At 40.5% G+C, this 17,296-nt stretch overlaps 1 protein-coding gene across 1 annotated transcript in view; it reads left to right on the forward strand.

Moving 5' to 3' along the window:
• Positions 1-17,296, forward strand: part of LOC128700454 (dynein axonemal heavy chain 7) — a 166,430-nt gene that overhangs the window by 67,939 nt on the left and 81,195 nt on the right. The window contains exons 4-5 of the mRNA XM_070080379.1: positions 2,510-2,645; positions 12,073-12,252. Coding sequence (XP_069936480.1) covers positions 2,510-2,645; positions 12,073-12,252 — 316 coding nt within the window. The remainder of the gene's footprint in view (positions 1-2,509; positions 2,646-12,072; positions 12,253-17,296) is intronic.

Below are 17,296 nucleotides of genomic sequence, written 5' to 3' on the forward strand. Positions count from 1 at the left end.
GATGATGTAGTGGATGTTGTTGTGGATGATGTAGTGGATGAGAATAGTGGATGATGTAGTGGATGATGTAGTGGATGATGTAGTGGATGAGAATAGTGGATGATGTAGTGGATGATGTAGTGGATGTTGTGGTGGATGATGTAGTGGATGATGTAGTGGATGATGTAGTGGATGTTGTGGTGGATGATGTAGTGGATGAGAATAGTGGATGATGTAGTGGATGATGTAGTGGATGATGTAGTGGATGATGTAGTGGATGTTGTAGTGGATGATGTAGTGGATGTTGTGGTGGATGATGTAGTGGATGATGTAGTGGATGTTGTAGTGGATGTTGTGGTGGATGATGTAGTGGATGAGAATAGTGGATGATGTAGTGGATGAGAATAGTGGATGATGTAGTAGATGATGTAGTGGATGATGTAGTGGATGATGTAGTGGATGATGTAGTGGATGATTTAGTGGAAAATGTAGTGGATGAGAATAGTGGATGATGTAGTGGATGAGAATAGTGGATGATGTAGTAGATGATGTAGTGGATGATGTAGTGGATGATGTAGTGGATGATTTAGTGGAAAATGTAGTGGATGAGAATAGTGGATGATGTAGTGGATGATGTAGTGGATGATGTAGTGGATGATTTAGTGGATGTTGTGGTGGATGATGTAGTGGATGATGTAGTGGATGTTGTAGTGGATGTTGTGGTGGATGATGTAGTGGATGAGAATAGTGGATGATGTAGTGGATGAGAATAGTGGATGATGTAGTAGATGATGTAGTGGATGATGTAGTGGATGATGTAGTGGATGATGTAGTGGATGATTTAGTGGAAAATGTAGTGGATGAGAATAGTGGATGATGTAGTGGATGAGAATAGTGGATGATGTAGTAGATGATGTAGTGGATGATGTAGTGGATGATGTAGTGGATGATTTAGTGGAAAATGTAGTGGATGAGAATAGTGGATGATGTAGTGGATGATGTAGTGGATGATGTAGTGGATGATTTAGTGGAAAATGTAGTGGATGAGAATAGTGGATGATGTAGTGGATGATGTAGTGGATGAGAATAGTGGATGATGTAGTGGATGATGTAGTGGATGAGAATAGTGGATGATGTAGTGGATGATAATAGTTGATGATGTAGTGGATTAGAATAGTGGATGATGTAGTGGATGAGAATAGTGGATGATGTAGTGGATGATGTAGTGGATGATGTAGTGGATGAGAATAGTGGATGATGTAGTGGATGATGTAGTGGATGAGAATAGTGGATGATGTAGTGGATGAGAATAGTGGATGATGTAGTGGATGATGTAGTGGATGATGTAGTGGATGATGTAGTGGATGTTGTAGTGGATGTTGTAGTGGATGTTGTAGTGGATGATGTAGTGGATGAGAATAGTGGATGATGTAGTGGATGAGAATAGTGGATGATGTAGTAGATGATGTAGTGGATGATGTAGTGGATGATGTAGTGGATGATGTAGTGGATGATGTAGTGGATGATGTAGTGGATGATTTAGTGGAAAATGTAGTGGATGAGAATAGTGGATGATGTAGTGGATGAGAATAGTGGATGATGTAGTAGATGATGTAGTGGATGATGTAGTGGATGATGTAGTGGATGATTTAGTGGAAAATGTAGTGGATGAGAATAGTGGATGATGTAGTGGATGATGTAGTGGATGATGTAGTGGATGATGTAGTGGATGATTTAGTGGAAAATGTAGTGGATGAGAATAGTGGATGATGTAGTGGATGATGTAGTGGATGAGAATGGTGGATGATGTAGTGGATGATGTAGTGGATGAGAATAGTGGATGATGTAGTGGATGATAATAGTTGATGATGTAGTGGATTAGAATAGTGGATGATGTAGTGGATGAGAATAGTGGATGATGTAGTGGATGATGTAGTGGATGATGTAGTGGATGAGAATAGTGGATGATGTAGTGGATGATGTAGTGGATGAGAATAGTTGATGATGTAGTGGATGAGAATAGTGGATGATGTAGTGGATGATGTAGTGGATGAGAATAGTGGATGATGTAGTGGATGATGTAGTGGATGAGAATAGTGGATGATGTAGTGGATGATGTAGTGGATGAGAATAGTGGATGATGTAGTGGATGATGTAGTGGATGAGAATAGTGGATGATGTAGTGGATGATGTAGTGGATGATGTAGTGGATGAGAATACATACATCACATTTCACATTCCTAGGAAAACCAATTGTTAAGTGAAGCATTTCGAACAAAGCAAATATATACATCATTCTAAATATATTTTCGTAAATTTAATAAAGACTTCATAAGCTTTGTCCTGAGTCTATAAATAAAGTTTTCCTCTCTATATGGTGACATTAATTAATAACAAAAGATCTTAATTATTGAGATTTTTTACTGTATTGAAATACAATAGGTAAGACTAATTTGTCATATTTGTTAGCAAGTTTTGCCTCTCTGACGGAAGTACTGTCATTGATTTTTTTTTTTGTGGTTTACAACAGGTGGGTTGGGTGGAGAACAGTCACGGTGGGAGGCTGCTGCTGATGCTGCTGCTGCTGACCTGGTCCGCTTACCTGGGGACACCTTGCTGGCTGCTGCATCTCTGGCCTACCTTCCACCTCACCAACCACATGTTAGGTCAGTCTTACCTCAATTATCGCCACTCTTCTCGACTCCCTATTTTTCAGTTACATCACAGCTGCTGCTGAATCAGCACTCTACCTTCTAGGTACATCAACACTGCTGCTGAGTCAGCACTCTACCTTCCAGTTACATCAACACTGCTGCTGAGTCAGCACACTACTTACCAGTTACATCAACACTGCTTCCGAGTCTGCATTCTACCTTCTAGTACATCAACACTGCTCGTGAGTCAGCACACTACTTACCAGTTACATCAACACTGCTGCCGAGTCAGCACTCTACCTTCTAGTACATCAACACTGCTACTGAGTCAGCACTCTACCTTTTAGTTACATCAACACCGCTCGTTAGTCAGCAGTCTACCTTCCAGTCACATCAATACTGCTGCTGAGTCAGCACTTTACCTTCCAGTTACATCAACACTGCTCGTTAGTCAGCACTCTACCGTCCAGCTACATCAACACTGCTGCTGAGTCAGCATACTACTTACCAGTTACATCAACACTGCTGCTGAGTCAGCATACTACTTACCAGTTACATCAACACTGCTGCTGAGTCAGCACTCTACCTTCCAGTTACATCATCACTGCTACACAGTGATGCTTTATAGTCATCTTGTTACAGAAACACTAACACTAGGAAAACACTCTCACTACACGGTGCTGGCCATGCACTGCCCTGATGTATTATACACTTATACCACATAACCTGATAAGTTACTGAACATATTTTCCTCTTCCTGTACATTGCATTACCACATAACTACATAAAAGTAACCTATTGTACATCAGTTCAAAAGAAGGTCATTAACTGAAACACTCTTATCTCTAAATACATCATTACTGTCATTTACCACAGACAACCATTTACTGTACATATTCACGGACAAGGTTGCAAAAAAATAACCAGGCACAGAACATAAATTAATGTGACCAAGTAATATTCTCAAATAATGAGAAAGTTTTAGTAGGGGTCTTTCTCCAAAAATTGGGATGTAATTTAATGCTTTCTCTAAATTAAATAATTCTGCCTTTTTTCTATTCTTTGTTAAGAAGCACGTTATCTCTCTTTGTTTCTTCTGCCCTAAGAATTGCTGTCTCCTTTTCCTCATGGAGTTTCACTCATTCAATCCTCTTTAGATCTTATTTCCGAATTTTGGCTAATTTCAATGTTAAAACCTCAGCTTCATTACTTCCATTATGAGCAGTGTGGTGTGAACCAGGGAGTCTTCCCCAAGACTTCTGTCACCACTAGAATTGTAGGTAAAAGAAGCCTGCTTATTATCCAAGACGAAAACTAATGATCAGAAATAAAAAATCACAGATTGTCTTCCACTCCAATAATTGTCCCACAAAACTTTAGAACATTTACAGGGAATTACAGTCATGAAATAATTCCCTAACTCTTATCAACTAACTCAAATAAAATAGTTTTTTTTATTATACATGAAAAGAGATTTATTATTGTTTAATTAACATATCGGCCATTTCCCACCGAGGAAATGGCTGATGTGTTAATTCACTCCATCACTGTCTTGCCACAGGCGTTCCTACACTGCTGTTTAAAAACCGCATCATATCAACAGCCCTCCTTCAGAGTGCAGGCACTGTACTTCCCACCTCCAGTACTCAAGTCCGGCTAACCAGTTTCCCCGAATCTCTTCATAAATGTTTCCTTGCTCACAATCAAACAACATATCAAGTTATGAAAACCATTCGTCTCCTAGCGTTAGTATCTAACACACTCACGTGCGCTGGAAGTCAAAGCCCCTCACACACAAAACCTCCTTTTCTCCCTCCCTCCAACCTTTCCTAGGCTGACCCTTCCCCGCCTTCCATCCACTGTTTTGTTCCGTCCTCTCTAAATGTGTGAACCACCTTGATAACCCCTCCTCTGCCCTCTGGATAATACTTTTAGTAACCCATCACCTCCTTCTAATCTTTAAGCTATGGAATCTCTGTATTATATTCACTCCACACATTGCCCTTAGACACGACATCTCCACTGCCTCCAGCCTTCTCCTTGTTGCAATATTCATCACTCATGCTTAGCACCCATATAAGAGCATACATACCCTTCTAATCTTGTTCACCAACCTCTGCCACTTCTCTTCAGAATATTTCAAGAGCTCACTGTCATCAGCAAAAAAGCAACTGTGACAACTTCTACTTTGTTTAGATTCTTTCTCTCTTGATCCCACACCTTTTACCAAGGTGGATCACCAGTAGACCCCTGGTTGTCTTCAAGAAGGCACTAGACAGGCACCTAAAATCAGTACCTGACCAACCGGGCTGTGGTTCGTACGTCAGCTTTCGTGCGGCCAGCGGTAACAGCTTGGTTGATCAGACCCTAATCCACCATGAGGCCTGGTCTCAGACCGGGCCACGGGGGCGTTGACCCCCAAAACCCTCTCCAGGTAAACTTGATCATTCGCTTATCTTACAACTCCATTTATAAATATATTGAACAACAATGTGACATCACACATCCTTGTCTAAGGCCTACTTTTACTAGGAAATAATCTCCCTCTCTCCTACATACTCTAACCTGAGCTTCACCATCAGTAACCTGTCTCATGTTCCATACATTTCCAACATATTCCACGTTGCTCCCCTATTTATCCTATCATAGGCCTTTTTCAAATCCATAAATGCAACGAAAACCTTTTTATACCCTTATCTAAATACTGTTCACTTAAATACTTTTTGTAAACACTTGGTCTACACACTCCTACCCTTCTTAAAACCTCATCTGAGATCCTCCTGTCTATCTTATTCTTAATTCTTTCAATAATAACTGTACCATACACTTTACAAGTAATGGTCAACATGCTTATTCCCCTATAATTTTTCCACTTTCTTTTGTCATCTTTACCTTTATGCAAAGTGCCAAACATTCCAAAACAACTGTCCCCACTTGTTTTTAACATTCCTGTCTTCATCCCATCACTCCCCTCTTTTCATTGTACCCACTGCTTCATGTACCTCCCCCATGCTTGCAACTGGCTCTTCCTTACTCCTATAAGATGTTATACCTCCCTGCCTAATGCACGAAATCACAGCTTTCCTATCTTCATCATCATTTAACAGTTCCTCAAACTATTCTCTCTATCTCTTCCCAACTCTTCATCTAATAATTCTCCTCTCCTATTTTTAACTATCAAATAATTTCGATCCCTAGGCTATCTTAACTTATTAATCTCACTCCAAACTTTTTCTTATTCTCAGCAAAATTTGTTGATAACATCTCATCCACTCTCTCATTTGTTCACCTTTTGCATTCCTTTACTACTCCTTTAACCTCTTTTTTTCTCTCCATATATTCCTCCCTCCCTTCATCATTTCTGTTTAGTAGACACCTCTCATATGATAACCTTTTCTCTCTCTTACTATTCTGACCTCTCAGACACAGCTTATGTTCTACCCAAGCTTGTGTAGAATATATATGCTGTGTCTTACAGGGATTTGACCACCTACCTACACCATCGTAAAGGGTCGGGTGTTGTAAGTTGTCCGCAAGTTGTAATCTCGTTCTTATATGCCTTCTGGTGATCTTTTATTTTAGTTTCTTGATAATGTGAGAATTCATGAAAGTGCTTGGAAGTTCACAATAATATATAGATATAGACAGATAAAAGCAGATAGTTCTTCTCAGTGGATTACCAAATCCCCTGCTGTCTCTCTTTCTCATGTACTTCCATGCACTTGGGATTCTTCAACAATCTTCTATCTGATCAAAGTTGTGCATGTATATGTCCAAATATAAGTAGCTATTGAATGAGTGATGGTGTGATAAAAGCAAGACATAATTTCACTTCGGTCATATCCTACCACGCAAGGTGAACTCCCATTTCCCTCCAGAAAAACACCACAATCACTCATTCAAAAGCTGTCTTGTTATAAGTGTGCAGACATCACTTTTCATAATGACTCTCCTAACTTTAATGTCTCCACCCATTATCATGAGTGCAGGCTTTGTACCTCTGATCATCAGAACTTTAGTTCGGGTAATCAGTTTTCCAGTGTCTAATAGCATAACAAATCCTAAAACTTCTTGTCGCCACTCAGATCTAACATACACATGCCTGCTGGATGATCAAGCCTCTAACACTCTAAACCTTCTCCATTTCTTCCAGTTATTCCGGGGACTTCTCTGTTTTCTTGTCTGTTTATAAACCGAAAAATTTGATAGGGAACTATGATGGTGCAAAACCCCTACAGTTTTAGAGCATCCTTATGAGTATAATGGTGACAATACTATTCTTGAACATAAGATATATTAATGATAGTATTGAACGCAACAATGATAGTGTATAATTGTTGCCTCAGTCACTGTCTAACTAGCGCTGGACTGCTCTTGATCCAAGCAATCTGAACCGGCCTCCACTTACACGGACCAAATCAGATTCCCTCAGGTTCCTGAGATACTGCATGATCCAAATGGGTTTAGCTCTTCCCCATATTTATCAACTTCCTCAACTATTTGTAAATGTATTCACCTAGTTTCGTTGCAGGGGTTGAGTCGTAGCTCCTGCCCCTGATCTTACCTACTCTTGAAGCTGTGTATACTGTTTTTCTTTATCACCTTAAAACTAACATTGTTTTGTTCTCCTTTATTTCCTCTTATCTCCATGGGGAAGTGGAAAAGAATCTTTCGTCCGTAAGCCATGTGTGTCCTAAGATCCGACGAAATGCTGGGAACAATGGGCTAGTATCTCCTTCTTCTGTATAAACTACTAAAAACGAGAAGAAAAAAAACTTTATAAAACTGGGATGCTTGAATGTGAGTGGATGTAGTGCAGATGATAAAGAGATGATTGCTGATGTTATGAATGAAAAGAAGTTGGATGTCCTGGCCCTAAGCGAAACAAAGATGAAGGTTGTAGGTGAGTTTAAGTGGGAAGAAATAAATGGGATTAAATCAGGACTATCTGAGAGAATTGGAGCTATGGAAGAGGTAGCAATAATGTTGAAGGATCAGTTATGGAAGGAGAAGAGGGAATATAAATGTATAAATTCAAGGATTATGTGGATTACAATAAGGGTCGGTTGCAAAAAGTGAGTCATAATGAGAGTGTATGCTCCTGGAGAAGAGAGGAGTGTAGAGGAGAGAGATTTTGGGAGATGTTAAGCGAGTGTGTAGGAGATAAGACACATAGGCAACATTTAGGCAACCTGGTTGAAGTTGTCGGATATAGAAATAAGTGATGATTCCAGGATTCTTCGGTATTGAGTGTTGTCTTCTGTGGCGATAAGTCTTGAGTTTCTGTAGTTTATCAAGTGGTTGTGTGAATTACGGTGTTGTACGCAGGCATTCCTTGTGTCGTCAGACCTGCTTGCGTATTGGTGTTCCGAAATACGTGTTTGGAGGTCCCTTGATGTTTCGCCCACGTATAACTTGTTGCAGTCATTACAAGGGATTATGTATACCCCTGCAGAGGGTGGAAGCTTGACCTGTCTATCACTGGTAATGTCCTTGATGGTCGTGGTTGTGGAGTTAGATACTTGAAATGAGGTATTGGAAAAGATGTTGGAAACGTGTTTGGCAATGGAGTTGGTGGGGAGGACTATGTATCTCTTCTCGGCAGTGTCTTCTCTGGGTGTGTTGAAGATGTTTAATGCTTGTCGTCTGCAGTCTCTGATGAAGTGACGAGGATAGTGGAGTTTAGAAAATAACTTTATTTCGAAACGTTTCGCCTACACAGTAGGCTTCTTCAGTCGAGTACAGAAAGTAGGCGGGAGCAGTAGAGATGTGAAGACGATGTAATCAGTCCATCACCCTTGAAGTCGGGGATTTGAGGTTGTCAGTCCCTCAGCCTGGAGAAGTTCTGTTCCAAAGTCTGGAAGTAACTGAAGATCAAGCGATAGTGTGAGACTTAAATACTGTCGGAAGCAGAGGTGCAGAGTAGTAGTAGTGAGAATGTAGCCACTGAGAGGTCATGTCCCTCTCAGATCAAACAGTTCTCACTTGAAAAAGTTGTCCAAGGTGTTTTCTCTTCTGTACCAAGATGCCATTGTGTTGCAGTGTCTGACAGAGTGATTATCAAATGGTATACAATACCGACAGGTTGGTAGATAAGACACATAGGCAACATTTAGGCAACTTTATTTCGAAACGTTTCGCCTACACAGTAGGCTTCTTCAGTCGAGTACAGAAAGTAGGCGGGAGCAGTAGAGATTTGAAGACGATGTAATTAGTCCATCACCCTTGAAATCGTAGTATTTAAGTCTCACAATGTCGCTTGATCTTCAGTTAGTTCCAGACTTTAGAATAGAACTTCTCCAGGCTGAGGGACTGACAACCTCAAATCTACGACTTCAAGGGTGATGGACTGACTACATCGTCTTCACATCTCTACTGCTCCCGCCTACTTTCTGTACTCGACTGAAGAAGCCTACTGTGTAGGCGAAACGTTTTGAAATAAAGTTGCCTAAATGTTGCCTATGTGTCTTATCTACCAACCTGTCGGTATTGTATACCATTTGATAATCACGAATGTGTAGGAACTTTTGAACAAAGTGAGAGAGCAATTGTTGTAAGGCACTTAAATGCTAAAATAGGAGAAACATTTAGAGAGGGTGTGGTAGGTAAGTTTGGGGTGCCAAGTGTAAATGTTAAAGAGAGCCTTTGATTGAACTTTGTATAGAAAGGGGTTTCGTTGTATGTAATACATATTTAAATAAAAAAAAAGGATAAATAATTATGCAAGATACGATGTAGGGCACAATGACAGTAGTTTGTTGGACTCTGTGTTGGTAGATAAAAGACTGTTGGGTAGACTAGAGGGACCATGGATATATCCGATATATCAAACTAGAGAGGCCACCGATATATCAAATCACTTTTTAGTTGTAGCTACAGTGAGAGTAAAGGGTAGGCGGGATACAAAGAGAATGGAAGCAACAAGTAAGAGAGAGGTGAAGGTTAAAAAACTAAAGGAGGAGGCAGATAGGGGTAAAATATGAACAACTATTGGAGAATAGATGGGCTAGTGAGAGTATAAGCAATGGGGTAGGTTTAAGAATGTAGTGTTAGTGTGTGCAGCAGAAGTCTGTGGTTACAGGAAAGTGGGTGTGGGAGGGAAGAAGAGTGATTAGTTAAAGGTAAAGAATGTAGTAAGAGAGAAGAAGTTAGCATATGAGAGGTTTTTACAAAGAAGTGATACAAGGAGGGAAGAATATATAGAGAGAAAAAGAGAGGTTAAGAGAGTGGTGAAGGAATGCAAAAAGAGAGCAAATGAGAGAGTGGGTGAGATGTTACCAACAAATTTTGTTAAAAATAAGAAAAAAGTTTTAGCGCGAGATGAATAAGTTGAGAAAGCCTATGGAAAGAATGGACTTGACAGTTAAAAATAGAAGGGTGTTGTTAGATGAAGAGTTAGAGATTTTGGGAAGATGGAGGGAATATTTAAAGGAATTGTTAAATGTTGATCAGGATAGGGAAGCTGTGATTTCGTGTATTGGGTAGGGAAGAATAACATCTCTTAGGAGTGAGGAAGAGCCAGTTGTAAGTGTGGAGGAAGTGCATGGGGCAGTGGGTAGAATGAAGTGGGGTAAAGCAGCTGGAATTGATGGGGAAATGGCAGAAATATTAAAAGCAGATAGGGTGATATAGTTTTGGACTGGTTAGTTCTTTCATTTAATAAATGTATGGAAGAGGGTATGGTTCCTAGGGACTGTCTGCATATTTCCTTAGTATAAAGGCAAAGGGGTCAAAAGAAAGTGTAAAAAACTATAGGGGATAAACCTGTTGAGTACACCTGGTAAAGTGTATAGTAGAGTTCTTACTGAAAGAATTAAGAGTAAGACTGAGAGCAAGATAGCAGATGGACTAGGTGGCTTTAGAAAGGGTAGGGGGTTTGTAGAACAAGTGTTTACGGTATAGGTGAAGAGTATTTAGATAAGGGTTAAGAGGTTTCTATGGTGTTTATGCATTTACAAAAGGCGGATGATATGGTAGATAGGTGGCCAATGTGACAGATGTTGCAAATGTATGGAATAGAAGGTAGGTTACTGCAAGCAGTGACGATTTTTTACTAGGATAGTGAGGCTCAGGTTAGAGTATGTAGGAGAGAATGAGATTATTTTCAAATAGGTCTTAGACAAGGATGTGTGATATCATCATGGTTGTTCTATATATTTATAGATGGGGCTTATAAGAAGAGTGAAGCGTGGGGTTAAAAAATTAAGACTTTAACACAAATAGGTGTTGTCACAGATGCTCATTGCTGATAACACTGTACTTTTGGGAGATTCTGAAGAGATGTTGCAGAGGTTCGTGATGAGTTTGGTAGGGTGCGTAAAAGAAGTGAATATAGGAAAGAGTAAGATGATGAGGATAACCAAAAATTTAGGTAACGAAAGATTAGAAATCAGATTGGAGAGAGTATGGAGGAGGTGAATGTATTCAGATATTTGAGAGTGGACGTGTCAGCAAATTGGTCTATAACAAATGAGGTGAATCATAGATGTGATGACGGGAAAAAATTAAGTGGTGCAGAAGCTGCTAAGTCTGTCGAGACAAAAATATTATCCATTGAAGCAAAGAGGGATATGTATGAGAGTACAGTTATACCATCGCTCTTATATGGGCGTGAAGCATGGGCAGTGAATGTTGCAACAAGGAGAAGGCTGAAGGCAGCGGGATGGCGCGTCTAAGGGCAAAGTGTGGAGTGAATTTAATGCAGAGAATCCATAGTTTGGAAATTAAGAGGAGGTGAAGGGGTTACTAAAAGTATTATCCAGAGGGTTGAGGAAAGATTGTTGAGATGGTTCGGACATTTAGAGAGGGTGAAACAAAGTAGAATAACTTGGAGAGCATTTAAATCTGTAGTGGAAAGAAGGAGGGGTAGGAATAGGCCTAGGAAAGGTTGGAGGGAGGGGGTAAATGAGGTTTTGTGTGTGAGGGACTTTGACTTCCAGCAGGCATGCGTCAGCGTGTTAGATGGGAATGAGTTAAGACAAATGGTTTTAAGGGCTTGGCGTGTTGTTGGAGTGTGATCAAGGTAACATTTATGAAGGGATTCAGGGAAATTGGCAGGTCGGACTTGAGTCCTGGAGATGGGAAGTACAGTGTCTGCACTCTGAAGGAGAGGTGTTAATGTTTCAGTTTTATAACTGCAACATTAACGCCTCTGGCAAGACAGTGATGGAGTAAATGATGATGAAAGTTTTTCTTTTTCGGGAATGATGAAAGTTTTTCTTTTTGGTGGGAAAAGACTGATGTATTAATGACAAAAAAAAAAATCCTTAAAGCATGGGGTGGGATCTTGACGCTGGTGAAGGGTTCTTGGTTCAAGAAATTGGAGCTAGTCTCACCTACATGTGATCAGACTTGATTATAACCCATTCCGCAAGTGTTATAAGACCCCAGTACATTCATCATTCCCTATTAAATGTAATAATAATAATCATATTTGTAGAGACCAGTTGGTAGAAGACTGGTGCTTAGCGGTGAAGGCCTCGGAGCTGGAGGTAACTGACTCCTTCAGCTTGGTGGATGCACTTGCACCAGCCTTGCAGATCCGTGCCTGGGGCCTCGAGGGTCTGCCCACTGATTCATTCTCGCTCCAGAATGCGACCATCATCAAACACTCTGTGAAGTACGTCACTTTTCTTTTAATGAACACAGGCTTCTTCAATCAGACACGGGCGAATATAGCTCTTGAGACAGTTGATAAAGTAGTTTTTTATTAATTAATCTGTCAGCTTTGGCAGGAGGTAGTCAGTCACTCAATAACCTTACCCAGTGTCATCAACTTGTAGGAATTGTTTTCCAGCAAAAATATGATACTTTTATTTTACTTAATTCAGAATAAATATTCTTGTTTCAGATGTTTTAAACACGACATTTAATGAACTTGTAGCGAGAGGAGAACATGTAACCGATAATGATGATTGTGGTTGTGATCCTAACAATAACTAGCAGTTCTCTAACATGTGACCAGTAATGATGAGTGTGGCTATGATCCTAACAGTAACTAGCAGTTCTGTAACCAATGGTCTTTACACGTTGTTTTCAAATCAAATTACCCACCAGATTTTGCCTTTTATTTCCCAGGTCATTAAATAGAGGATTTACTGTGTGTCACGTCCTCAAAAAAATGATATTATTATGCATATTTGAATATTTTATCTAATATTTTATTGCTTATGCTATTTTTGTTAATAACAAAAGAGAAAACATGGTTTATAGTATTATTTTGTTCATATATTTAGCTACATTTATGGGTAGGATGTAACACACAAATTGCACTTTCTGAGCTGATAGATTCGAGAGTTTTGATTGGCTGCTCACCTTGCCAAACTGGTGTTCACTTGTTTGTCTTCTAGGACAAGCCAAAAGTATCGAATCCCGCACTTGCAGTTCACTAGCTGGGTATGCACTCTGTCTTTGAGAACACTCTCGTCATGTAGACTCTGGTAGAGTACACATCTGTTGGTGAACCGGAACATACATCTCATATTTTGCAACTCTGTTCACAGAGTCTTAATGATAATTAATGATTTTTTATATATTTTCTCTGGCTGTTCACAAATAACCTTCACATAGGAGAGAGCTTATGACGATGCTTCGATCCGACTTTGACCACTTACAAAGTCACACAGTGTGACTTTGTAAATTCAAATTCAAATTCAAAGTTTATTCTCTATAAGGATTACAATGCTGAGTTTACAGAATTTGGTTATTGTGTGGTTTACATGTAGTAAAATAATGATTACAGAGTGTACCACTAGAACGCTTAGCATGGCTAGGCATTTCAGGAAGACTTAGTTTAATTCTTAATTTTAAAATATTTGAAATTATGAGGTAAGTTGGTATTATGGCTAAGTGACTAAATACTAGTTTGTGAGTTTAGCAATGTGAATGCTTTTGTTTTGGCACAGTACATAGTTTCAGTATTGGAGTATCACAGGATTCATTATTTTAAGATTGAGATTAATATTTCTGTTTATGGTCAAATGGGTGAGTGAGTGTAAGTGTGAACCACCAGGTGGTATTCGTGTAGTTAGTTGACAGGGTGTATCAGGGAGATAAGATGTTTTCTAATGGAAGTTTTGAAGGTGATGAATGTGTCTGCAGTTCTAGAGTTCTCAGGTAGGGTGTTCCAGATTTTAGGGCCTTTGATATACATTGAATTTTTGTAAAGGTTTAGTCTGACACTGGGAATGTCGTAGAGATGTTTGTGTCTGGTGTTGTGCCTGTGGGTTCTGTCACAACTATCAAGAAAGCGTTTTAGGTCCTGTAGATGTAGATTGCACAGTAGTAAGTGTGGATGTACTGAACAGGGAGTAAGTTTAGATCTATGAAGAGTGGGGGGTGTGTTGCCAGGGATGGGATTTAGTGATTATTCTTACTGCAGCTTTTTGTTGGGTTATTATTGGCTTTAGGTGTGTTGCTGCAGTTGATCCCCAAGCACAAATAGCATAAGTGAGGTATGGATAAATAAGTGAGTGGTATAGTGTGAGAAGGGCATTTTGCGGCACGTAGTATCATATCTTGGAGAGGATCCCAACCGTTTTGGATACTTTTTTGGTTATGTGTTGGATATGGGTGCTGAAATTCAGGTTGTTAAGGTATAGGCCTAGGAATTTGCCCTCATTATGTCTGATAATTAGAGTGTTGTCGATCTTAATGTTAATTTGTGCACCTCCTGCGTAAGTTTATTGGCTGTCATTCAAGTCAATATTTTGATCAGCTCCTCGTTAACAATGGTGTTGAGGGTGGCAAGATTAGGGTGAGAGATGACATAAGTCGTGTTGTCAGCAAAGAGAATGGGATACATTTGGAAGATCATTGATGTATATGAGTATTACAACCTAGGATTTCAAAGGCCTGTTATCCCAGGTGTAATGGGAGCAAAAGAAACACAGCAGAAAAAGTTTACTTATATTATCCTTCACCAATTTAGAACAGCAATATGTACACTATGTACAGTAATAAGTATAGTGCACGTCACGGTAAGCAAGGCAGAAATAGAAGCCACAAGATAGCAGACCGTGCTCAACCAGCTCTAGAATGGGAATGACAAGGGCAGACAGGAGAGCGGTATCCACATAACCTCTGCGATTGCCAATCCCACCTTCTTATTGGCTAGAACCTGGTCACTAGTTGAACGATGGGGCCCCATCACCAACTCTTAGCAACCTGGTTCGCTGGTTGGGGGAGATAGCCTGTAAATGAGGGTGTGTCCATGCGCCGGATAAAGGTTACGTACTCTTTGCATGCCACACCCCCACCCCCGAGAAGGCTCAGGATTAGGCTGCTACCTCCCAGTGGTAACCGTGCCGCCATGGCACAAAATAATGGGACCGCCTATCCTCTCCACCATCCAACTCTTAGATAGAGCTCAGCTTTCCTAGTGACCAAAAGCCAAACCCTAAACTCAGAGCCAGACAGCAGTCAGATAGGCCAACATAGGTCCAAGATACAGGCGGACGGTAGCCCGCATCCCCTCACTAAAAAAAAAACCCCACATCAGGGGATAAAAAAAAAGAGCTTGAAAGGGGGTTACCACAAATACATCCTAACCTAAATAAAATATTAAACTAGACTCTTGGCAAAGAGTCTGCCAACACATTTTCTTTGCCGGCAATATATTTAATTTTTATGTTGTAGGGCTGCAGCCTGAGTGTCCAACGCATAAGCCTTGTGTTGTGATTCTTCATGGCTTGGAGATAGACTAACGGGTTGTGATCACTGTAGACTGTGACCACCTGCGATGTCTGGCCCACATAAACATCGAAATGCTCCAAAGCCAGTACCAGCGCGAGGGCTTCTTTTTCAATGGTAGAGTAAGCTCTCTGATGTGGCTGGAACTTGGCTGAAAAGTATGCGATTGGCTGCAGCTCCTTGTTCCCGATTTGTAATAGTACCGCCCCAACCCCAGACTCACAAGCATCAACCTGTAATGAAAAAGGTTTGGAGAAGTCTGGAGACAGGAGAATGGGTGCAGTACACAATAATCTTTTTGCTTTATTAAAAGCAGTGTTACAATCTGACGTCCAATTAAAGGGAACTTTATGACTGGTAAGAGAGGTAAGAGGGGCTACAATATCTGAGAAATTCTTACAGAATCTTCTGTAAAATCCTATCATGCCTAGGAAACGTTGAAGAGATTTCCTATCATGAGGAACTGGATAATCTTTAATCGAAAGAACTTTAGCAAGTTTAGGTGCAAAATTACCACTACCTACTTCATGGCCTAGAAAAGTGACAGTGGCCTGGCCAAAGGAAGATTTAGATAAATTAACTGTTAAATGGGAACTCTTAAAGGTCTCAAACAGAGCCTTAAGTCTAAGTAGGTGTTGATCCCAAGTATCAGACACCACAACAATATCATCTAGGTACGCTGCCGTGCCTTCAAGTCCTTTAATAGCCTGATGGATAAGTTTCTGGAATGAAGAGGGGGAATTTTTCATTCCGAAGGGGGTAACTGTATTGATAATGACCTCCTGGAATTACGAAGGCAGAGATTTCCTTCGCCTTATCTGTCAAAGGTACCTGATAGTAACCTTTAAGGAGATCTAATTTGGACACAAAAGTAGCCTTACCCACAAAGTCAATTACGTCATCCAGACGAGGAAGAGGGTAAGCATCTGTAATTGTGACCTCGTTCACTTTACGGTAGTCTGTGCACATACGAAACCCTCCATCAGCCTTCTTTACTAGGATGCACGGTGAAGCCCATGGACTAGATGACTCCTCCACTAAACCAACGTAACACGTTAATTTGCAGAACACGCTTAGCTATGCACAGTACGATTCCAGAATACGCATACAAGCAAAGCCGACTGCACACAAGATTGACCGTAGCGAAGCGAGCACACTGAACAAGCTAGTAGCGAGCTGTTGAACGATCACACAATAGCAAGGCTGATCATAAGCAACTGACACGCAAAATTTGTAAAGCGAAGCGAGACAGCATGCTACACAATGTTCCTGCTACAAGCTTCAACCTAAGCTCAACCGTTTCTCTAAGTCCAGCTCCAGCTCTCGGACAGGCTACCCATATTACAACCTAGGATTTCAAAGGCCTGTTATCCCAGGTGTAATGGGAGCAAAAGAAACACAGCAGAAAAAGTTTAGACTTATATTATCCTTCACAAATTTAGAACAGCAATATGTACACTATGTACAGTAATAAGTATAGTGCACGTCACGGTAAGCAAGGCAGAAATAGAAGCCACAAGATAGCAGACCGTGCTCAACCAGCTCTAGAATGGGAATGACAAGGGCAGACAGGAGAGCGGTATCCACATAACCTCTGCGATTGCCAATCCCACCTTCTTATTGGCTAGAACCTGGTCACTAGTTGAACGATGGGGCCCCATCACCAACTCTTAGCAACCTGGTTCGCTGGTTGGGGGAGATAGCCTGTAAATGAGGGTGTGTCCATGCGCCGAATAAAGGTTACGTACTCTTTGCATGCCACAATGAGGAAGAGCAGGGGACCAAGGACACTTCCCTGCGGAACTTCAATATCAAGTGGCCGTGTTGTTGATGCTGTGTCTTTAATGGTGACATACTGATACCTATTAGTAAGGTAAGATTTGAAATAAGCAAGCGCATGGCCTCTTATACCGTAATGGTTAAGTTTGTGGAGTAGGATGTCGTGGTCTACTGTGTCAAAAGCTTTTCTTAGG

The sequence above is a fragment of the Cherax quadricarinatus genome, unplaced genomic scaffold, assembly GCF_038502225.1.
Source record: "Cherax quadricarinatus isolate ZL_2023a unplaced genomic scaffold, ASM3850222v1 Contig370, whole genome shotgun sequence".
In the NCBI taxonomy this organism is placed as follows: domain Eukaryota; kingdom Metazoa; phylum Arthropoda; class Malacostraca; order Decapoda; family Parastacidae; genus Cherax; species Cherax quadricarinatus.